This window comes from Oncorhynchus mykiss, chromosome 4 (assembly GCF_057628025.1).
Source record: "Oncorhynchus mykiss isolate SJ-2025 chromosome 4, ASM5762802v1, whole genome shotgun sequence".
In the NCBI taxonomy this organism is placed as follows: domain Eukaryota; kingdom Metazoa; phylum Chordata; class Actinopteri; order Salmoniformes; family Salmonidae; genus Oncorhynchus; species Oncorhynchus mykiss.
The window spans coordinates 12629928-12655296 of record NC_143025.1 but is presented as its reverse complement, the minus strand read 5'-3'; the positions used below and the strand labels follow the sequence as shown (position 1 = coordinate 12655296).

The 25369-nt window shown below is 43.2% G+C and overlaps 1 protein-coding gene across 4 annotated transcripts in view; it reads right to left on the bottom strand.

Moving 5' to 3' along the window:
* LOC110521306 (receptor-type tyrosine-protein phosphatase beta) overlaps positions 1-19888 on the bottom strand; it is a 113154-nt gene extending 93266 nt beyond the window's left edge. For all 4 annotated transcript variants that reach the window (XM_090231139.1, XM_090231136.1, XM_090231138.1 and 1 more), the window contains exon 1: positions 19434-19888. In XM_090231139.1, the coding sequence (XP_090087265.1) occupies positions 19434-19499 (66 nt within the window). In that variant the 5' untranslated portion in view covers positions 19500-19888. The remainder of the gene's footprint in view (positions 1-19433) is intronic.
* Positions 19889-25369: the final 5481 nt, after the last annotated feature.

Genomic DNA, 25369 nt, shown 5'->3' with positions numbered 1-25369 from the left:
AATGTAGGTTGCTGGCATCCAAGAGGTTTTGAGTTCAAATCCTAAGTGTGATTGTTTCCGAAGTGTGCTAACCAATGTTGAGGTCAATTCAGTTCCAGTCATTTCAGAAAGTGAACCAAATTCCAATTCAAAATTCTCTGGCATTGAAAATAATTGGAATTAGAATTTGAATTTCTGCGAACCTTCTTATTGCAGTTTGTTGCTGTTAGTATATTTACTGCAAAGAATACAGTTCAGCTGTAAAAAAATATTTAAAGTTGTTTCCACTATTTTCACTGCCATTCAGTAGCCAATAACTTACTGTAAAATTACAGGATTTAAAAAAAAAACGTTTGTGTCATAAGCGCATCTAAAGAAGTATCCTATAAGTTTAAATGCAATTGCAAGTGAGGCGTGCCAAGTTCATTTGCAGGATGGGTCAAAAAGTACACAAGTGCATTGCGATTCACAGTAAATATATAGAAAAACACTATTACTGTAGAAATTGACCGTAAAATGACAAAAATGTACCTCAAAATGTACAGAAATGGCCAAAAAAATGTTTTATTGTAATCACATGTTGAACCACATGATTTCACTTGTGGAAAATCACATGATTGCACATGACAATGTATTTTTTAGAACACTTCATACACATTTTCAAATTTGGAATAACTGTTCAGCTGAAGTATGACCCAACCTAGGATATAGCTGCCTAATGTTGGTATGGCATATTATTCTGTTTTAATGTTACTCCTGAATCACTATGATAAATATAATAGTTTTTCTTGAGGAATACAGGTGAAATCAGTTTTCGACACAGACATTGTGGTGTAACAGGAAGATTGGAAAACTGTGAAGCAAGAGCTTGTGAGTTCAAATCAACAATTAAGAACATATTGAATAATTATTACTGTATAAATAAATGTACAATATGTAAGTTGAAAAAAACAAGTTAATAGTACTGTGTGAGTATCATGTTTGCAGGGCATAACCTAGCAAATCTTGTGTGAAAATGTAACTCCACATGAGAAATATCATTATGTGAAGTGTTCCAAAAACACATGGTTTCATTTTATTTTTATTTAACTAGCCAGTAAAGAACAAATTCATATTTACAATGATGACCTACCCCGGCAAACCCCCAATTGTGCGCCCTATTGGACTCTCAATCACAACCGGTTGTGATACAGCCTGGAATTGAACCAGGGTCTGTAGTGACACCTCTAGCACTGAGATGCAGTGCCTTGGACCATTTGGGAGACGCACATTTGCATGGTCTCTGTCCCTGCAGCCATCCAGCCATGTCAGGTTAGTTATGTCTAGACAGTCTGCACAGTTCACTAACTGGTAATAACAAATCAATGGCTAATTGAAGTAAACAACAAAGGAAGTAAAAAAAAGTTGCTAAAACATTAACTAACCATGCAGGTGGATGAAAAAAATATGATACGCCCTGGAATTTAGCTTAAATTCATCAAACAAGTTAGCTTATAACAGTGAACCTTTTTTGTGGGATACACATAAGGCAATTATTGGTCTTGTGGCATATTTTGGTTAAACTATCCCCAATTCAATGGAATTGCAACCCTCTGCATGCACAGTGCATTCTCCCATGCATTCTTCGGTCATACGTGCAGTGCACTCTTCCATCACATGTACAGCTGATTCTCAAGATCTTGCACATTAATGAGATGCTATTGAGCCCACACTACTACACTGTCTGAGCCAAGGAACATAGTCAGAGAAATGCTGATGAATGCCTTGCTCGAGCAAGGTGTATTGGAAGAGATTTCTGAATGTTCTTCGCCCAGCATACACCCCTCCAACCAGACATGCTTTATCTACTAATTTCCTGGATGCAGAGTTCAACAGAGTTCAAGTGAAGGTCAAGCAAATCATAAAGAAAGCAGACTGTATTGCAATCATCTCTGATGGGTGGTCAAATGTTCATTGGCAAGGAATAATTAACTACATCATCTCCACCCCTCAACCAGTATTCTACAAGAGCACAGACACAAGGGACAACAGACACACCGGTCTCTACATTGTAGATGAGCTGAAGGCAGCCATCAATGACCTTGGACCACAGAAGGTATTTGCACTGGTGACAGACAATGCTGTGAACACGAAGGTAGCTTGGTCTAAAGTGGAGGAGTCCTACTCTCACTGGCTGTGCTGCTCATGCTTTGAATCTGCTCCTCAAGGACATCATGGCACTGAAAACAATGGATACACTCTATAAGAGAGCCAAGGAAATGGTTAGGTAAGTGAAGGGTCATCAAGTTCTAGCAGCAAACTACCTCACCAAGAAAAGTGAGAAGAATAAGAGCACCACATTGAAGCTGCCCAGCAACACTCCCAGAGGGGAAGGAGTCTCTCCGAGAAATGGCCATATCACAGTCTGACAATATGACCAGCCCCATCAAGAGGATCCTCATGGATGATGTATTTTGGAAAAGAGTGGTAAGCAGCCTGAAACTCCCTGAAACCTATAGCAGTGGCAATTGCACGGATTGAGGGAGGCAATGCCATCCTGTCTGAAGTTCAGACTCTGCTTGCAGATATAAGAGAAAAAAGCCGTACTGCCCTGCTCACTTCACTGTTGCTCCAGTCAGAGGAAACCGCAGTTCTGAAATGCATCAAAAACCGTGATAACCTCTGCCTGAAGCCCACACGCCGCAGCGTACATGTTGGACACCAAGTACAGTGGAAGTCGGAAGTTTTTCATAATTCCTGACATTTAATCCTAGTAAAAATTGCATTGCCTTTAAATTGTTTAACTTGGGTCAAACATTTCAGTTAGCCTTCCACAAGCTTCCCACAATAAGTTGGGTGAATTTTGGCCCATTCCTCCTGTTTGTATAGATGAACATGGTACCTTCAGGTGTTTGGAAATTGCTCCCAAGGATGAACCAGACTTGTGGAGGTCTACAATTTTTATTCAGAGGTCTTTGCTGATTTATTTTGATTTTCCCATGATGTCAAGCAAAAGAGGCACTGCGTTTGAAGGTAGGCCTTGAAATACATCCACAGGTACACCTCCAATTGACTCAAATTATGTCAATTAGCCTATCAGAAGCTTCTAAAGCCATGACATCCTTTTCTTGAATTTTCCGAGCTGTTTACAGGCACAGTCAACTTAGTGTATGTAAACCCTTCTGACCCACTGTAAACAATGGTTGGAAAAATTACTTGTGTCATGCACAGAGTAGACGTCCTAACTGACTTGCCAAAACTATAGTTTGTTAACAAGAAATTTGTGGAGTGGTTGAAAAACGAGTTTTAATGACTCCAACCTAACTCCAACCTTCAACGGTATAATGGCAAGAGCATCCTGTCTGGTGCAGAGATCAACAAGGCCTATGGTGTCATCACTACCGTGTCTTGCCACCTTGGCCTGGATGAGGGCAAGATTCTTGGCAGTCTGGCGAGGTACACTTCCAAGCAAGGGCTTTGGGATGGAGATGCAATATGGCAGTCGTACCAACATATCTCATCAGCCACCTGTGGAAGGGACTTTGTGGATCTGAGGCTCTTTACCCTGTTGCCTCCATCATCCTCCAGATCCCACCAACATCAGCCGCCTCAGAGCGCAACTGGTCGTTGTTTGGTCCATATTTGGGAACACACACACACCAAAGCACGCAACAGGCTGACCAATACAAGGATTGAAACATTTTTACAGATGATGTTGAAAACGTTTTTGGAAAATGCGATGAATCATTGGGGATCATTTAATATTCCCTTTCTTTTGTTGTTCAGTGAAATCATCCCATGTGAAAAGTCAACTCATTTAATTAAAGTTCAATTCATAACTAAATTGGTTTTTGTTTTTAATTGGAAGGATTTAATCACTTGCAATTATATCTGGTAAAATGTTTATGTTTCTGTCTCCATATGACATGGTAAATATATCCAATGCAAATGTCACGTTCTGATCTTAGTTCTTTTGGTTATGTCTTTGTTTTAGTATGGTCAGGGCTTGAGTTGGGTGGGTTGTCTATGTTCTTTTTTCTATGATTTGGGATTTCTGTGTTTGGCCTGGTATGGTTCTCAATTAGAAGCAGCTGTCAATCGTTGTCCCTGATTGAGAACCATACTTAGGTAGCCTGGTTTCACTTTTGAGTTGTGGGTGCTTATTTTCTGTTCTGTGTTTTGGTTCACTGGTCAGGACTGTTCGTTTTGTTCAGCATTTCTTATTAAAACAAGATGAACACTTACCACGCTGCGCTTTAGTCCTCCTCTCTTTCTCCCAACGACGAACGTTACAGCAAAAAACATCTACATTTAAATGTTAGTCATATTAATTTGCATATATTTCCATTAATTCCCATATATTCCCGTTAATTCCCATATATTCCTGTTAATTCCAAACGGAAGTTTCCACCTCTGAACAATCCCCAAAATGTGCAACCCTAATTCACAGCACATGTATTATACAGGCTTGGAGCTTATAAATCTTACTATCTCTGTATGCCAATCTGTTTTGGCAGTGATTCTGCAGTGTTCAGGCAGACATTTTGTATCTGCCAAAAATTAATTGCACCCATGGTTTTTCTATGGTAGTCATACGTTGAAGGCCGATGGAGACGACAAAAAAATGGATGGCCGTGACTAGGTGATAGCATACCCATCTAACACTCCACAACAGCAATCACATTTGAACCGTTTACAACCCAAATCCATTTTACAATGGTATATTTGAGACCACATTTACAACTTGAAAAGCATCATCTAACACCACAGGATTGAAACATTCTGAATCAATCGTTCTGTCTTTGGACTGTAGCTGTGTAGAAGATAAGATAAAGGTTTTAGGAGAACCCTTTTTAACAGAAGAGCCAGTAAAGTTGTCAAACCACGTTCCCCAGAGAGAGCTCAATGCACAGTCTGTTTGATGATTATGCATAAAAAAATGTGCCTCTCTGTTGGGTTGAGTTTCCTGGACTCAGTAGACATGGCTGGCAGATGTGACAGAGGCGCTGTCAGGGGCATTGTTTTCCAGTCGCGGTTTAGCCAGTCACTACTTTGGCCCAAATTAGTCAATTAAAATGGAAAGTCCCTTATTGGTAATCTAATTGAAGTATTAAAAATAAAAGACAACTTTTTGACCTTCAGTGGATTTCTAAAAACATAACTCCACTTTGACATTATAGGGTATTGTGTGTAGGCCAGAGACACAAAATCTCCATTTACTCTATTTAAAATGAAGGCTGTAACACAACAAAACATGTAAAAAGTAAAGGGGTGTGAATACTTTATGAAGGCGCTGTAGCTGTGTGTTTTCCCCATCTCACCTCCTACTACACTAATGTCCCACACCTGCTATCACGGCTCTGATCGGGAGCTATGGAAATCAGCTGGGTGGTATTTAGCGTCACAGCCTGGAGGTGCTGTACTATAGTACTGTAGTGTACTGTGTGGTACAGTGCTGTGCTGAGATGCCTATCTGCCCTTAATGTATAACCATTTAGCACTGCTGCTTCCTGCTCAGGTTACTGGCCCAGCTGCAGCCCCACTCACGCAAAGACAGCAGCCAGGCAGCCCAGCAAACAGCGGACAACAGGGTGTTTGTGTTTATGACACAGGTGTCGATGGTCCTAGACAGGTCCTGCGAGCAAACTACCACAGCACCACACGTGGTCCTAGACAGGTCCTGAGAGCAAACTAACACAGCACCACACGTGGTCCTAGACAGGTCCTGAGAGCAAACTACCACAGCACCACACGTGGTCCTAGACAGGTCCTGAGAGCAAACTACCACAGCACCACACGTGGTCCTAGACAGGTCCTGAGGGCAAACTACCACAGCACCACACGTGGTCCTAGACAGTTCCTGAGGGCAAACTACCACAGCAAGACACGTGATCCTAGACAGGTCCTGAGAGCAAACTACCACAGCACCACACGTGGTCCTAGACAGGTCCTGAGAGCAAACTACCACAGCACCACACGTGGTCCTAAACAGGTCCTGAGAGCAAACTACCACAGCACCACACGTGGTCCTAGACAGGTCCTGAGAGCAAACTACCACAGCACCACACGTGGTCCTAAACAGGTCCTGAGAGCAAACTACCACAGCACCACACGTGGTCCTAGACAGGTCCTGAGAGCAAACTACCACAGCACCACACGTGGTCCTAGACAGGTCCTGAGAGCAAACTACCACAGCACCACACGTGGTCCTAGACAGGTCCTGAGAGCAAACTACCACAGCACCACACGTGGTCCTAGACAGGTCCTGAGAGCAAACTACCACAGCACCACACGTGGTCCTAAACAGGTCCTGAGAGCAAACTACCACAGCACCACACGTGGTCCTAGACAGGTCCTGAGAGCAAACTACCACAGCACCACACGTGGTCCTAGACAGGTCCTGAGAGCAAACTACCACAGCACCACACGTGGTCCTAAACAGGTCCTGAGAGCAAACTACCACAGCACCACACGTGGTCCTAGACAGGTCCTGAGAGCAAACTACCACAGCACCACACGTGGTCCTAGACAGGTCCTGAGAGCAAACTACCACAGCACCACACGTGGTCCTAAACAGGTCCTGAGAGCAAACTACCACAGCACCACACGTGGTCCTAGACAGGTCCTGAGAGCAAACTACCACAGCACCACACGTGGTCCTAGACAGGTCCTGAGAGCAAACTACCACAGCAAGACACGTGGTCCTAGACAGGTCCTGAGAGCAAACTACCACAGCACCACACGTGGTCCTAGACAGTTCCTGAGAGCAAACTACCACAGCACCACACGTGGTCCTAAACAGGTCCTGAGAGCAAACTACCACAGCACCACACGTGGTCCTAGACAGGTCCTGAGGGCAAACTACCACAGCACCACACGTGGTCCTAAACAGGTCCTGAGAGCAAACTACCACAGCACCACACGTGGTCCTAGACAGGTCCTGAGAGCAAACTACCACAGCACCACACGTGGTCCTAAACAGGTCCTGAGAGCAAACTACCACAGCACCACACGTGGTCCTAAACAGGTCCTGAGAGCAAACTACCACAGCACCACACGTGGTCCTAGACAGGTCCTGAGAGCAAACTACCACAGCACCACACGTGGTCCTAGACAGGTCCTGAGAGCAAACTACCACAGCACCACACGTGGTCCTAGACAGGTCCTGAGAGCAAACTACCACAGCACCACACGTGGTCCTAGACAGGTCCTGAGAGCAAACTACCACAGCACCACACGTGGTCCTAAACAGGTCCTGAGAGCAAACTACCACAGCACCACACGTGGTCCTAGACAGGTCCTGAGAGCAAACTACCACAGCACCACACGTGGTCCTAGACAGTTCCTGAGGGCAAACTACCACAGCACCACACGTGGTCCTAAACAGGTCCTGAGAGCAAACTACCACAGCACCACACGTGGTCCTAGACAGGTCCTGAGAGCAAACTACCACAGCACCACACGTGGTCCTAGACAGGTCCTGAGAGCAAACTACCACAGCACCACACGTGGTCCTAAACAGGTCCTGAGAGCAAACTACCACAGCACCACACGTGGTCCTAAACAGGTCCTGAGAGCAAACTACCACAGCACCACACGTGGTCCTAGACAGGTCCTGAGAGCAAACTACCACAGCACCACACGTGGTCCTAGACAGGTCCTGAGAGCAAACTACCACAGCACCACACGTGGTCCTAAACAGGTCCTGAGAGCAAACTACCACAGCACCACACGTGGTCCTAAACAGGTCCTGAGAGCAAACTACCACAGCACCACACGTGGTCCTAGACAGGTCCTGAGAGCAAACTACCACAGAAACAGAGTATCATATACAGTGGGGTGTGAAATTATTGACACCCTTGATAAAGATGAGCAAAAATGCAAATACTATTTGGGAAGTTATATTATTTAATACTTATACATTTACTCAGAGAAATATTTTGTTTAACAAGTAATACTTTTTTTCTGGAAAAAATTATTGAGACCCGTTTTCAATTCCTTTCAATCCCTCACATTGCGAGGATAACGGCACTGAGCCTTTTTCTAAAATGTTTTATGAATTTGAGAATACATTGGAAGGCATCTTAGACCATTCCTACATACAGAATCCTTCCAGATCCTTAATATCCTTATTCTGCACTTATTGACTGTCCTCTTCAATTTCAAGTCTGGAGACTGAGATGGCCATTGCAAAATGTTGATTTTGAGGCCAATTCTATGTGGATTTTGATGTGTGCTCAGGGTCATTGTCTTGCTGGAAGATTCACTTGCGGTCAAGTTTCAGCCTCCTGGCAGAGACAACTAGGTTTTTGGCTAAAATGTCCTGGTACTTGGTAAAGTAAAATAGCCCCATAACGTCAAAGATCCATCAGCATATTTTAAAGTAGGTATGTTTTTTCTTTCTGCTCATGCCTTCTAATTTTGATGACAAAACCCACCACTGGTGTGTGTGGCTAAAGAGCTCTATTTTTATGTCATCCAAGAAATGAAAAACGCCTGGAGTTTGTTAAAAGGCATTGGCACTTGGATTGGAACCGGTGCTTTGGTCAGATGACATGAAAATGAAGCTCTTTGGCCACGCACACCAGTGGTGGGTTTGGTGTCGAAATGAGAACGTATGAGCAGAAAAGAACCTCATACCTACTGTAAAATATGGCGGTGGACACCCCTCATAAGCCACGAGTGATAGTGAGTGATAGTGCGTGATAGTGCGTGATAGTGAGTGATAGTGAGTGATAGTGCGTGATAGTGCGTGCTATAGCCATCTGCTGACAGTACGAGCTTTGCGTCAGTCAGTCAGAGTAGCTAGTCTCTCATTTCCATGTGGCTGTAGCACTTAGCATTTTGGTCCGTTCAAAGGCAACATGTTTGGGGCAATTAACTTGGAAGTGGCCTGTCTGGGTTCTGTTGGGGATGGGGGAGGGGGAAGGCAGCATTCCACAAAAGCACACTTGATACAGCCAATTGTGTGACAGCAGCACTTTTGACCCGCGTTGGACACAGGCATCTCTGCGATGGACACAGGCATCTCTGGCTGTCTGAGAGCAGGCTTAATATGTTCTGATTTCCTCAAGGCAGCACAGATAAAGGATAATATGTCAGTTGTATCACCAAACACGACTTCAAAGGTCTGTGATCGTGTTAGTGTAAATGGAGAGAGGAATTCAACCAATGTCCTTGTGGCACAATTTGAAAACAAAGTACAGTAAAACATTTGCTCATAAGTCGTCTGTCCCCAACTGAACCTTAGCCGTGTGCATTCGTCTGTCCCCAACTGACCCTTAGCTGTGTGCATTCGTCTGTCCCCAACTGAACCTTAGCCGTGTGCATTCGTCTGTCCCCAACTGACCCTTAGCTGTGTGCATTCGTCTGTCCCCAACTGAACCTTAGCCGTGTGCATTCGTCTGTCCCCAACTGACCCTTAGCTGTGTGCATTCGTCTGTCCCCAACTGAACCTTAGCCGTGTGCATTCGTCTCTCCCCAACTGAACCTTAGCCGTGTGCATTCGTCTGTCCCCAACTGAACCTTAGCCGTGTGCATTCGTCTGTCCCCAACTGAACCTTAGCCGTGTGCATTCGTCTGTCCCCAACTGAACCTTAGCCGTGTGCATTCGTCTGTCCCCAACTGAACCTTAGCCGTGTGCATTCGTCTGTCCCCAACTGAACCTTAGCCGTGTGCATTCGTCTGTCCCCAACTGAACCTTAGCCGTGTGCATTCGTCTGTCCCCAACTGAACCTTAGCCGTGTGCATTCGTCTCTCCCCAACTGAACCTTAGCCGTGTGCGTGCATCTGTCCCCATCTGACCCTTAGCCATGTGAATGCATCTGTCCCCATCTGACCCTTAGCCATGTGAATGCATCTGTCCCCATCTGACCCTTAGCCATGTGAATGCATCTGTCCCCATCTGACCCTTAGCCATGTGAATGCATCTGTCCCCATCTGACCCTTAGCCATGTGAATGCATCTGTCCCCATCTGCCTCTTAGCCATGTGAATGCAGCTGTCCCCATCTGACCCTTAGCCATGTGAATGCATCTGTCCCCATCTGACCCTTAGCCATGTGAATGCATCTGTCCCCATCTGACCCTTAGCCATGTGAATGCATCTGTCCCCATCTGACCATTAGCTGTGTGCGTGCATCTGTCCCCATCTGACCATTAGCTGTGTTAATGCATCTGTCCCCATCTGACCATTAGCTGTGTGAATGCATCTGTCCCCATCTGACCATTAGCTGTGTGAATGTATCTGTCCCCATCTGACCATTAGCTGTGTGCGCGCGACCTTGCTTTTAGTCCAGGATTGGGCTTCATCTGTGTCCAGGAAACCACCCGTACATGTACAGTAGATGAGGCAGAATCCTGTACACTGCTACATACGTAACAACCTCTGGCCAGAGAGATGTCATGGTGGACTGACTGACGCCCAAACAGACGAGGCTATCCATTCACCATTTTCCCACCATTAAAGAGTTTATGGGCAAAGAAGACATTTCTCACACACACACACACACACACACACACACACACACACATACACACACACACACACAGAGGCACAGACGAGGCTATCCATTCCATGACAAACTCATGCAAAGCAATGTACCTTTCCCGGTTTTACTTGCTGAGGGTTAAGCCGTGACTCAGCACACAGTCTCTTTCCTAACTGTAGCTAATGTCTCACCACCCACACACAAGACTATTTGATCTGAAAGGCCATGACGATACTGCCATCTAAAATCCTGTATACAAATCACATGTATACAAATCACATGCAAAGTTCATTGTTATGAAATAAATGCAAATGTGAACACCTATCATTAGGCTGTTTTCTTGTTTGGTTGGGTGCTGTAAGTTTCAATCAATACAAATAAATGACTTCTGAAGATTGATGATTGATACTGGAACCGGTGAACCAGTTTACTTCCCTGTTTGAATGTCAACTTCCCTTTTGCTTTTACTACATACATTTTCAGCATTTCAATATGAAAACACAATCTCTCACGTTTATCTATTATCATCTATCATGCCAGCAAGTCTCACAAACTTAAAACCCAAGATGGAAACTGTAGGAGAGAGGGGGGCACAGAGATGGAAACTGTAGGAAAGAGGAGGCCACAGAGATGGAAACGGTAGGAGAGAGGAGGCCACAGAGATGGAAACGGTAGGAGAGAGGAGGCAACAGAAATGGAAACGGTAGGAGAGAGGAGGCCACAGAGATGGAAACGGTAGGAGAGAGGAGGCCACAGAAATGGAAACGGTAGGAGAGAGGAGGCCACAGAGATGGAAACGGTAGGAGAGAGGAGGCCACAGAAATGGAAATGGTGGGAGAGAGGAGGGCACAGAGATGGAAACGGTACGAGAGAGGAAGGCACAGAGATGGAAACGGTAGGAGATAGGGGGAGGGGAAGGATGAGAAAGTGGGGAAGAGAGTGAGCAATGAAGTCAGTATGGAGGAAAACAGAATATACAAAGGGAGCAAACAAGAGAGAAAGTGAGGGAAATAGAGAGAGCATACGAATGAAAGCCAGCGAGCAAGAAGAATAACACGAAAGAGATTATGTAAAATGTCTCCTCCCTCTGACCTCTCGACCCCAGGGTCCTTTGAGCTGTGAAACACAAACCTGCCCTCCTCTGAGACATCTTATCTGTCCCCACCATCATTACCATCATTACCATCATCATCCCATTCATCATCATCATCATCACCATTATCATCACCCTCATCGTCATCCCCATCATCATTATCATCATCTTCATCCCCATCATCACCATTATCATCAACATTATCATCATCATTACCATCACCCCACCATCATCATACCAACCATCATCCCCATGCTTAACATCATCATTACCATCATCCCCATCATTACCATCACCATGACCATCACCATCATCATCCCCATCATCATCCCCATCATCATCCCACTCCTTACCATAATCACCAATATCATCACCATCATCATCACTGCTAATAAAGGCTAGAGCTGCCGCTTTCAAGGAGCGGGACTCTAACACGGAAGCTAAAAAGAAATTCCGCTATGCCCTCCGACGAACCATCAAACAGGCAAAGTGACAATACAGGACTAAGATCGAGTCGTACTATAGCGGCTCTGACGCTCGTCGGATGTGGCAGGGCTTGCAAACCATTACAGACTACAAAGGGAAGCACAGCCAAGACCTGCCCAGTGACACAAGCCTACCGGACGAGCTAAACTACTTCTATGCTCGCTTTGAGGCAAATAACACTGGAACATGCATGAGAGCACCAGCTATTCCGGAAGACTGTGTGATCACGCTCTCCGCTGCCGATGTGAGTAAGACGTTCAAACAGATCAACATTCTCAAGGCCGCAGGGCCAGACAGATTACCAGGACGTGTACTGCGAGCATGTGCTGACCAACTGGCAAGTGTCTTCACTGACATTTTCAACCTCTCCCTGTCCGAGTCTGTAATACCAACATGTTGTAAGCAGACCACCATAGTGCTTGTGCCCAAGAACACTAAGGTAACGTGCCTAAATGACTACCAACCCGTAGCACTCACGTCTGTAGCCATGAAGTGCTTTGAAAGGCTGGTCATGGCTCACATCAACACCATCATCCCAGAAACCCTAGACCCACTGCAATTTGCAAACCGCCCCAACAGATCCACATATAATGCAGTCTCTACTGCACTCCACACTGCCCTTTCTCACCTGGACAAAAGGAACACCTATGTGAGAATGCTATTCATTGACTACAGCTCAGAATTCGACACCATAGTGCCCTCAAAGCTCATCAATAAGCTAAGGACCCTGGGACTAAATACCTCCCACTGTAACTGGATCCTGGACTTCCTGACGGGCCGCCCCCAGGTGGTAAGGGTAGGTAACAACACATCCGCCACGCTGATTCTCAACACAGGGGCCCCTCAGGGGTGCGTGCTCAGCCCCCTCCTGTACTCCCTGTTCACTCAAGACTGCACAGCCAGGCAAAACTCCACGACTCACCATCATTAAATTTGCCGATTTTCCAGGACAACATCCTCTCCCTCAACGTGATCAAGACAAAGTAGATGATTGAGACATTACCTATTCCCCCTCATGTGACTAATAACATTGGATTTGATATGTTAATTCAGCCGTTTGGTGGCACTGTCAGACACTGTTATATCACACACCCACAGACACACACACTCCCACACACACACACACAACCATGGTTAGCAGGACCAGAGAGCTATCAATGGGGTCCCACTCTCAACCACATAAGGATCCTAATGTCAAAGCCTTCCATAATTCCCCAGGGGCCAGCATATTGTGCTCTTTCAAATGGCTGCAATAGTAGGATTCTATTTCTCATAGCTTTTCCTCATTTCAAACATTGTTCCTTAATGACTGTAAACGATCTGAGGATAATGGGAGAGAGAAACATGGAGTTTATGTGAAGTAATATCAAATCAAATCAAATGTTATTGGTCACATATTTTTAGCAGATGTTATTGTGGGTGTAGTGAAATGCTTGTGTTCCTAACTCCAACAGTGCAGTAGTATCTGACAATATAAGTGAAGAATTCTGTTCAACAAACAACCCCATATCCAAAATGTTGTTGTTTAAAATAAAGCTTCCTTAATCTCTATAAATCCATTATCAAACGGCCAATCACAATTCGCACGATCCACTTTGGAAATAAACCGTCGCCCAACAGTACATTCCTCCCAGAGCTCTTTCACTCCTCTCAGCACTTCCATTTCTCCTTTTTCTTCTACCCCTTCAAATAATTAGCAGAACGCATATACTGACTGACCGATTGTGTCAACTTCCCATTAAATATTTTGCAGTTCCCCTCTTCTTCCTGTGTTATAGTAGCAGGGTTAAAAGTCTGTTTTGCAAATGTACCATGGCCTGTTCCCATTACTGACCACTGTATGTACTCTTCATAGAAGTTGGTAAGGTATCATTAAGGCATCGCCTTACCACATCCCTTCCTCATCACCTTTAACCTGTTAGGCTGGGAGGAAACACCAAACCACAGTTTGTCACCCAAGCAACTTTTTATAAGAAGAATGCTTTTCAAATCCTGTGTCCTAACTACCGCACTATCACTTACAAAGTATAACATCACATCACTGCGATATCAGTCATACATGCTGACCAGAACGGACACGTCATGTGCACGAGCGTCGCAAAAATACATGTAGAAAGACATGTTATTCAATTATTGCACCCACACTGCTCGATTGAAAGACAAAATGTTTTGCCGGTTGTCGTGGTAATACTATGAAAGTGTAGATGCCAATCACCATATAAATTCAAAGATGATAAAGCATAGAAGGAGGAGAGATGACTAGAAACGATTCGGTTGGCCATTTTATGTGTGAATTAATGGTCGGAGTAGAGGACGTTGTGCATTTCAGGTAAAATAACAACTCAATGTTTATATCCCAGGACAAATTAGCTAGCAACAGCAAGCTAGCTAAATATAACTAATTAGCTAGCAAATGCAAGCTAACTAGCTAAATTGCCATACATGTTTAATGGTTTTCAACCTGTCCCCAAATTAATGTCATTGGTTCAGAGTTTGTTTTGATATTTTAACCTGCGTGTCATGATCGCGTTTGGTGTAGGGGGACTAAATAAATGTATGCACAATAGCGCACGATCGCGCACGCACGCAGCCGGTTTGGGTTCCGTGTTATACCACAGTAGCTACCAGTAGAAAAACCTATGTAATTATCCTGTAATAATAAACGCAGTTTATGGAATCGTAAAGGTACTAGAGTTTAACGTGATATGCCAATGTAAAGTGTTAACCATGACTCTCTGTCATCTCTACCTGAAGTGTTACTCCTGTAGTCTATACATTATAAAAGATAACCTGTCGGGATACCAGCACAGCACTCTCACTCAGTCAGAGACACACACACACATTCACACACACACACACACACACACACACACACACACACACACACACACACACACACACACACACACACACACACACACACACACACACACACACACACACACACACACATACAAGCGTACGCACATACACACGCACCAGTGGCAGTCAGTGCCACTCACGAATAGAGAGGACCATGTTTTTTATGTGCATGGCCTTATTTCTAGTACAGCATATAGGATAACTGTCATTGAATGTATTCCATTCACCCAGCTCACTAAAACAATGATAGGTTCAGGCTACAACATGATACTTGAATTTGCCCTGTATCCCTCATGAGGTTGCTACAACCTAGCCTCTGAATTAAAGTTTACAATGTCGGTGCACACACAGACAGTGAAACATTCAATACCACCTTGCACACTCTTGCCTGCATCTAGCTGATCTAGGGTGTAATCATCAGTCCAACAGTTGATACAACCTAGCCTACAAAAATACTTTTATAATGTAGGTGTACAGGTCGAGAGACAAATTAAAGTAATCAAAGTTACAGACAGTAACCACCATCCATCCACAGTTTTTATGCGAGTCATACACTATAAAGAAAAATCACAACAGCTGTGATGGAAACTGGAAGTTTTGTTACAGTTTTATAAATGTAGACAGATCATTTGTTTGCTCGACATGGTGGGGACTTTTTGTGTCTGTAAAATAAATGATGTGTGAAATGGAGGTGGAAACAACTTTATGTGCAAATATTGATATACTAACCATCATATGGAAGTAAACTTGGGAGTCATGTGATCATATGTTGTGTGGTCTTCCCACTACGACTCGGGAAAGCGTGCAGTTTATTAGACTACAGATTAAATAAATTATGATGAACTTCACAGGATGGTGAATGTGCAAGGTGATGAGCTTGATGCTCCTTTCCAATAAATATACTCACTCTTATCCATAATAATCTCATCATGTAGACTAGCCTACCAGCACAGCCTATCTGCACTGTATCTGCTAGCTGTTAGCTAGAGCGCACGTGCCAAGACCAGAGTAGGCACATTTTCTATATAACGCAGAAGTTTTTGTGACAAAACGAAAGGTGGAGTTGAAAATGTTAGTTGAGGTAGTATGTACATGTAGATAGAGTTATTCAAGTGACTATGCATAGATGACAACAACAGAGAGTAGCAGCAGTGTAAAGACGGGGGCGGGGGATGTCTCTGACCTCCTCCCGATAGGCTGTCTCATCATTGTCTGTGATCAGGCCTACCACTGTTGTGTCATCGGCAAATTAAATGATGGTGTTGGAGTCGTGCCTGGCCGTGCAGTCATGAGTGAACAGGGAATACATGAGGGAGCTGAGCACGCACCCCAGAGGGGCCCCTGTGTTGAGGATCAGCGTGGGGGATGAGTTGCTACCTACCCTCACCACCTGGGGGCGGACCGTCAGGACGGAGGTATATAGTCCCAGGGTCCTTAGCTTATTGATGAGCTTTGAGGGCACAATGGTGTCGAACGCTAAGCTGTAGTCAATGAATAGCATTCTCATATAGGTGTTCCTTTTGTCCAGGTGGGAAAGGGCAGTGTGGAGTGCAATAGAGATTGCATCATCTGTTGACCTGTTGGGGCGGTATGCAAATTGCAGTGGGTCTAGGGTTTCTGGGATGATGGTGTTGATGTGAGCCATGACCAGCCTTTCAAAGCACTTCATGGCTACATACGTGAGTGCTACGGGTCGGTAGTCATTTAGGCACATTACCTTAGTGTTCTTGGGCACAAGCACTATGGTGGTCTGTTTAAAACATGTTGGTATTACTGACTCGGACAGGGAATGGTTGAAAATGTCAGTGAAGACACTTGCCATTTGGTCAGTACATGCTCGCAGTACACGTCCTGGTAATCTGTCTGGCCCTGCTGCCTTGAGAATGTTGACCTGTTTCAAAGGTCTTCCTCACATCGGCTGCAGAGAGCGTGATCACACAGTCTTCCGGAACAGCTGGTGCTCTCATGCGTGTGTCCGTGTTATTTGCCTCAAAGCGAGCATAGAAGTAATTTACATCATCCAGTAGGCTCATGTCACTGGGCAGGTGCTTCCCTTTGTAGTCTGTAATGGTTTGCAAGCCCTGCGACATCCGACGAGTATCAGAGCCGGTGTAGTATGATTCGATATTAGTCCCGTGTTGACACTTTGCCTGTTTGATGGTTCGTTGAAGGTTTAGTGGTTACACCGGCAGGCCCCGGTGGAAATAAATTAATAATACCGAAAGCTTCCCTTGACTTGGAAGAGTTGCAGTGTTGGGTGCCTTAACCAGCTAACATAAATAGCATTCCTCTCTGTTTGAGTCAGGTTGCTGAATAGGCTAAATTAGCTGTGTTAGCTAAGTAAGTGAAAGGTAAACTAAGAAGAAAATAATATGCAATTAAATATAGCTCTCTATCTCTCTCTTTTCTTTGCTGCTTCTCTAATTTTTGAAGAAGTGTATTTGTTCAAAACTGTTCAACTATTGTCTTTCTCTCTCTTTGAGTCAACTACTGAGCACACTTTATGAACAACAATGCTTGTTTCAAACAATTTAAAAAATTGTCCACAATTTAAAAAGTACTACTATTTAAAGCCCAAAGAACATCACTTACCAGAATGCTAACAAAATGCTAACACATTTTAAGGAATTCTCATAGTGAATGCTAACTAAATGCTAACAAGAACATTGCAAACATTTTGTTTGAAACATACAGTTTCTGACCTAAATTATAAAAGTAACTGAAAATTGCTACTCACAGTTTTGCTGCACGCACAAAACGAATATTAACCAGGAGGGGATTCTCTGCTATTACAAAGCTCATGCTTGATTTTGGAAGTCACTAACCACTTAGCTAGAGAGCGAACTAGCTATTAAATTAGCAAACCAAATGCAGGACATTTAGCAGATTTAAGACAGTTAACGTAATAGTTATAAGATATCTAGCTGGCAAACATTTAGCTGTGAATTCCATACTATACTTAGATCACTTGGCGCATGACACTGAGTGACTCACAAGGCTCTGGTCTCTCATGGTTGTGTGCTTGCAAACATACACCATGTGACACATGACTGGGGACTACCATAGGCTATATAGTAATGTGACAGCTGAAAATGAAGAATGCAATGTTCTTTATCTCCTAACGTATTGCACAAGTTGACTGCAGGTATTTACTTAAAACGTATCAACAAATATTCAAATGTAGAAAACAAAACGTTAAATAAATAGTTTCAGCAGTGTTGACGGTATTGAAAAACCATCCTGTGGCTTTTTCCAAATTCGCCAGTATACGGTATATACCGTATACCGCCCAAGCCTACTGCAAGCGCTCTGATAGGTTGGAGGACAGATTCCGGAAGTCGTTAGAATTACTGTGTAAGTCTATGGAAGGGTGTGAGAAACATGAGCCTGCTAGGTTTTGTATTGACGTCAATGTGCCCAGAGGAGTATGGAAAATAGCCATCCTCTGGCTATACCTTGGTACTACCCTAGAAGGTGCTGTTGAGGCTACTGTAGACCTTCATTGCAAAACAGTGTGTTTTAATCGTTTATATGTTGGCGTGAATATATTTAGTATAGTTTTATCTAAAAAGGATCACTTTAATGTTTCACTATTTCTTTTAAAGGAAATTCACTGAGAAGGATGGTCCTCCCCTTCCTCCTCTGAAGAGCCTCCATTGACACACACACACACACACACACACACACACACACACACACACACACACACACACACACACACACACACGCTAACACTAACACATTCACTAACACACATCCACAGTCCTCATTCCATCCCTGAACCCTTAGTGTTGGACTCACACATCTTCACATACAAGTCTCACTCTCCCTCTCCATAAAGACTCGGGGACCAATCTAGTCAGATACCATTCTGAGTTGGCCATTAAAATACCCTAGGCACCAGGTGGTGACTCCATGAGAAATCAGAAAATATTGTCAAATAGCTTGAAGAGAATCCTGAGAATAGAACAAATAATGATAGGCCTCAAGAATAAATACCAGAGTAGGCATTTTTGCATTTCCTGTATGAAATAATTTGTAAAAAAAACCATGAACAATGACATTCTGTCACATTAGAAAACTAAATGCAGAAAATCCTGGTACTGCATGCCAATAAATAAACTAAAGGTCAGTGTAATAACTAATTAGTGACATGAATTGTATACAATACTAACAAGACCTTATTCATCGCACAATAGAAACACTGCCATATACTGAATTAATTATCCAACCGTTCAAATTGAACGACCAGCAATGGATTTGACAGAAAATCGGAAAAAAAATCCATTATTATTACTATTCAATTAGTTTATAAATGCATGGCTACATAATTTATATACAGACTAGTAAATAGCCTACGTCAGTGAAATTGTGTTTCCACCTGCTAACATAGAGTCGACAAAATAACAGTTAGACTACCTGGCGCAACAGGTGCAATGTTCGGCATCTTCATATATGACACAGTATTGTGGGTTTTAGAAAGACTTAAATACACATTTTCAAGATGTTCTTTGGTGAAATATAAATATATAAATCAATCACTTACTTTGAGAAACAGATACAGGACAATAGACGCCCTGAGAAGAACACCGAAGCACAACAGTCGGCTCATGATGCCGGACAATTTAGAAAAACTTCACACGCGTTTCTTGCCAGTGAGCACTTGCATTTTTTAAACTTTCCTTTTCTTGAAAAAAAATCTCCTTTACTTTTGATTCTATGTGCTGAGCCTTGTCGCTGGTGTGGTCCTATAAACCGTTGCGCTGGCTCCGATCGCCAAATGAGCAGTAGTGTATAGGAAGAAGTAACTTTTCTGTGTCGCAAGTAACGGGGTGGAGCGGTAGCCAGTGGCGTCACTTTCAGAAGTTAAAGTTATGTGCATGCCTGTAGCTGCCAGTCAGCTTGGCTACGCGCCTCCCTCTCTCTCCCTCGGTCTCTGTCAATGTTCTCTGCCGTCATTTCATCGATGCTGTTGCTAAAGTTACCGCATCCTTTTCCTCTGCGAGGACTTTGGGGTAGGAGTCTGTCATTCAGAAATGTAGCCATCCCACATTCTTGCAATAACTCCATGAGAGAGGGTTAATGAATGCATCCATGGGGTCTCGCAATAATACCAAGCACAGCTAAGGCAAATGTTTATCGAAACAAATATCAATACCTTCTGTAAAAAATATCTGAGTGGACATAAAAAGTCCTATGTCCACATACACTGAACAAACATATACACGCAACATTGAAAGTGTTGGTTCAATGTTTCATGAGCTGAAATAAAATATCCCACACATTTTCAATAGGCACAAAAAGCTTATTTCTCTAAAATGTTGTGCACAATTTTGTTTTCATAAGCATTTGGCCTTTGCCCAGATATTCCACCCACTTGAGAGGTGTGGAATATCAAGAAGCTGATTAAACAGCATGATCATTACACAGGTGCACCTTGTGCTGGGGACAATAAAAGGCCACTCTAAAATGTACAGTTTTGTCACACAACACTCTGCCACAGATGTCCCAGGTTTTGCGGGAGCGGGCAATTGGCATGCTGACTGCAGGAATGTCTACCAGAGCTGTTGCCAGAGAATGGAATGTTCATTTTTCTACCATAAGCCGCCTCCAACGTTGTTTTTGAGAATTTGGCAGTACATCCAACCGGCCTAACAACCGTAGACCACGTGTATGGCGTCGTGTGGGTGAGCAGTTTGCTGATAGCAATTTGAATGCACAAAAATACTGTGACGAGATCCTGAGGCCCATTGTGAGGCCCAGATTTGTTAAGGTATCTGTGACCAACAGATATGTATTCCCAGTCTTGTGAAATCCATAGATTATGGCCTGATGAATTTATTTCAATTGACTGATCTCCTCATATGACCTGTAACTTAGTAAAAATCGTTTTAAATTGTTGCATGTTGCAGTCATATTTTTGTTCAGTATAAATAATATCAATGTGATTTCTATTGTGTAAACCCTATCCAGAACATACAGCGGTCATGGTTACCTTAGTCACCCTACCAACAAACCCCTAACACCCTCATCTATGTCCATGGAGGTATTCAGTATTCTCCCTTGCTTAATGTATCTAAATTCCGTTGATGATTACATGTTGAGGGACTATTTTAATCACCACTTGTGTTTGACAACTGCACTGCCCACTCTGTCACTGATCTCCCCTCATTCTGGGTCCCCGTCATCCTCTGACAGACAGACATCTGCTTCTCAGACCAGCTTGATTGAACGTGGTTAAAAGAAACTCAGTTTGAAGTGACATTGAGTTGATTTTGCCATGCTATTTGGAATTTGTGTGTGAGTGCGTGTTTGTGTGTGTGTGTCTGGTTGCAGGACCAAGGCTCCTCATCTCCTCATGATGAGTTCATCTTCTTCCTGACAGAATGAATGGATCTGTCACAGCGACCACTGTCCACCAGGATGTCTGAGTAAGTTCCATCATTCCCCCCAGATCAGTACTGCCCTCTGTCTCTGTTTCTGCCTCTGCCTCTTTCTCTCTCTCTCTCTCTCTCTCTCTCTCTCTCTCTCTCTCTCTCTCTCTCTCTCTCTCTCTTTCATTCTCTTTATGAATCCTTGCGTCTCTCTCTCTTTCTCTCTCTCTCTCTCTCTCTCTCTCTCTCTCTATCTCTCTCTTTCGTTCTCTTTATGAATCCTTGCGTCTCTCTCTCTCTCTCTCTCTCTATCTCTCTCTCTTTCTTTATCTGTGTCGCTCTCTTTCTCTTTTCTCTTTTTACATTTTTCCCTCCCTCCCCTTCCTTCAGACCAGGGGAGAATGACTTCCCCTTGTCATTGAAGCCACGGAAGTTCAAGGCCGTACTCCAGGCACATTGTTTGCAGAAAACAGGTTCCCCATTATAGTAAATGGAAAAATGTTAATCTTCATGGTCAATCTTTGTGTAAATAAAAATGTTTTAGAAGACAATCATGATACCAATAATTGCTTCTAATACACCAGATGCATGTCCTTGAACCGATTATTTTAAAATCGCACACAGTATGTGCAGTATCCTGGTCGGTCTTCAACTTGAGTTACAACTTCAGAGGGGGCAGCACTGAACTAGTCTGCAACATCACTTCCTGGAGTAGCTCAAACTGCACATGTTATGTCTCCACGAAATGCCATCTTAACCGACTTCCTTTGGCTTCAATGCGCTATTGAGTCTTCACACAGGAAGGAATGGTGCCATGTGATTGATGCCTGGGCCATTAATACATACAGTCGTTGCTTTAGACAGTCAAATTATTGCTTGACAGTTTTGAATTTATGGGCTAAGCATACACGTTCATTCTATTTCTGTTATGCAGATAGCCAAGTCAATAGACTAATAAGGAAACGAGGGTAATCTGCCTACATACAGTGCCTTGCGAAAGTATTCGGCCCCCTTGAACTTTGAGACCTTTTGCCACATTTCAGGCTTCAAACATAAAGGTATAAAACTGTCTTTTTGTGTGAAGAATAAACAACAAGTGGGACACAATCATGAAGTGGAACGACATTTATTGGATATTTCAAACTTTTTTAACAAATCAAAAACTGAAAAATTGGGCGTGCAAAATTATTCAGCCCCCTTAAGTTAATACTTTGTAGCGCCACCTTTTGCTGCGATTACAGCTGTAAGTCGCTTGGGGTATGTCTCTATCAGTTTTGCACATCGAGAGACTGACATTTTTTCCCATTCCTCCTTGCAAAACAGCTCGAGCTCAGTGAGGTTGGATGGAGAGCATTTGTGAACAGCAGTTTTCAGTTCTTTCCACAGATTCTCGATTGGATTCAGGTCTGGACTTTGACTTGGCCATTCTAACACCTGGATATGTTTATTTTTGAACCATTCCATTGTAGATTTTGCTTTATGTTTTGGATCATTGTCTTGTTGGAAGACAAATCTCCGTCCCAGTCTCAGGTCTTTTGCAGACTCCATCAGGTTTTCTTCCAGAATGGTCCTGTATTTGGCTCCATCCATCTTCCCATCAATTTTAACCATCTTCCCTGTCCCTGCTGAAGAAAAGCAGGCCCAAACCATGATTCTGCCACCATCATGTTTGACAGTGGGGATGGTGTGTTCAGCTGTGTTGCTTTTACGCCAAACACAACGTTTTGCATTGTTGCCAAAAAGTTCAATTTTGGTTTCATCTGACCAGAGCACCTTCTTCCACATGTTTGGTGTGTCTCCCAGGTGGCTTGTGGCAAACTTTAAACGACACTTTTTATGGATATCTTTAAGAAATGGCTTTCTTCTTGCCACTCTTCCATAAAGGCCAGATTTGTGCAATATATGACTGATTGTTGTCCTATGGACAGAGTCTCCCACCTCAGCTGTAGATCTCTGCAGTTCATCCAGAGTGATCATGGGCCTCTTGGCTGCATCTCTGATCAGTCTTCTCCTTGTATGAGCTGAAAGTTTAGAGGGACGGCCAGGTCTTGGTAGATTTGCAGTGGTCTGATACTCCTTCCATTTCAATATTATCGCTTGCACAGTGCTCCTTGGGATGTTTAAAGCTTGGGAAATATTTTTGTATCCAAATCCGGCTTTAAACTTCTATCACAGTGCAGGTGCATTTATACGGAGACTTGCACACAGGTGGATTGTATTTATCATCATTAGTCATTTAGGTCAACATTGGATCATTCAGAGATCCTCACTGAACTTCTGGAGAGAGTTTGCTGCACTGAAAGTAAAGGGGCTGAATAATTTTGCACGCCCAATTTTTCAATTTTTGATTTGTTAAAAAAGTTTGAAATATCCAATAAATGTCGTTCCACTTCATGATTGTGTCCCACTTGTTATTGATTCTTCACAAAAAAAATACAGTTTTATATCTTTATGTTTGAAGCCTGAAATGTGGCAAAAGGTTGCAAAGTTCAAGGGGGCCGAATACTTTCGCAAGGCACTGTAGCTGTGTTTTCTGGACTACAGATGAGAGCAGCGGCAGACGGGGCCTTTTAAGATGAGGGAGGACGATTTTCATTTTTTTCATTGGCGTGTGCTCATTTCTATTACAGAATATTGGATGACAGTCATTCATATTCCATTCACCCAGTTCAAAGTAACAGCGATAGGTTTAGGCTACTTCATGATACACAAATTGTCCCTATAACCCTCATGAGGTTGCTACAACCTAGCCTATGAATGAAAGTTTAAACGTAGGTGCAACACACAGACAGTTACACGTTCAATACCACCTTGCACACTCTTGCCTGCATCTAGCTGATCTAGGGTGTAATAATTAGTCCAACAGTTGCAAACAAGAGTTGCTATTGGACAAATTCAGGTATATTTAACCCCGTTTCGTATCGTTTGCTTCCTTTAAGAAATGCTTTTCAACCGGATCGGCGGAGTGAATTCACCTATGATCACACGTTTACTTTCTAAGAAGCCACGTTGTATTCTTTCTCACATCTATGCGCTCTCCTCATCTCACTTTTTCCCTTCACTTGTGGACTTCAATGCAAAACACATCAGCTGTATGTGACCAGGTGAAAAAAAACGTTCCAAGTTAAACCATATCATAACCGCTACACACAGCCTACATCGTTGTCACCATTTTAGCTAAAGTAATGTCATAGTCAACATAGCTTCAATAACTGACGCATTAGTAAACCCGCTACAATCATGCAGTAATGTTACAGTGTATAGTCAGTAAGCAGTTGAACCAGCCCCGTTGACAATAAATTAGTAAAACCAAAAGCTTACCTTGACTTGAAGAGTTACAGTGTTGTATTGGATAGTCATAGCAAGCTAGCTAACATAGCATTCCTCTGCTTGAGCAGGGTGCTTTAGTAGGCTTAACTAGATAGCTGCATTTACTAGCTAAGTAAGTAAAACTGAAATTGAAAAAAATGATGAAATCTCTCTCTCTTGCTTCTTCATTTTAAACTAAATTAATTTGTTTAAAACGATTAAACTATTGTCTATCTCTCTTTGAGTCAACTACTCACCACATTTTATGCACTGCAGTGCTAGCTAGTTGTAGCTTATGCTTTCAGTACTAGATTCATTCTCTGATCCTTTGATTGGGTGGACAACATGTCAGTTCATGCTGCAGGAGCTCTGATAGGTTGGAGAACATCCTCCAGAAGTTGTCATAATTACTGTGTAAGTCTATGGAATGGGGTGAGAACCATGAGCCTCATATGTTTTGTACTGAAGTCAATGTACCCAGAGGAGGACGGAAGCTAGCTGTCCTCCAGCTACACCATGGTGCTACCCTACAGAATACTGTTGAGGCTACTGTAGACCTTCATTGCAAAGCAGTGTGTTTTAATAAATTATTTGGTGACGTGATTATATTTAGTATAGTTATATCTAAAAAAAATATATATATTTTTAAGTTTCACCATTTTTATTTTTATGAAATTCACTGAGGGTCTTCCCAAAGTGAAATATTGTTAATGATACGGCCAAGCAATACACTTCCTTGCCTCTCCATAGCTCTTCTCTGTACGGGATTCTGTCCACCATCATGAGCACATGACCAGTT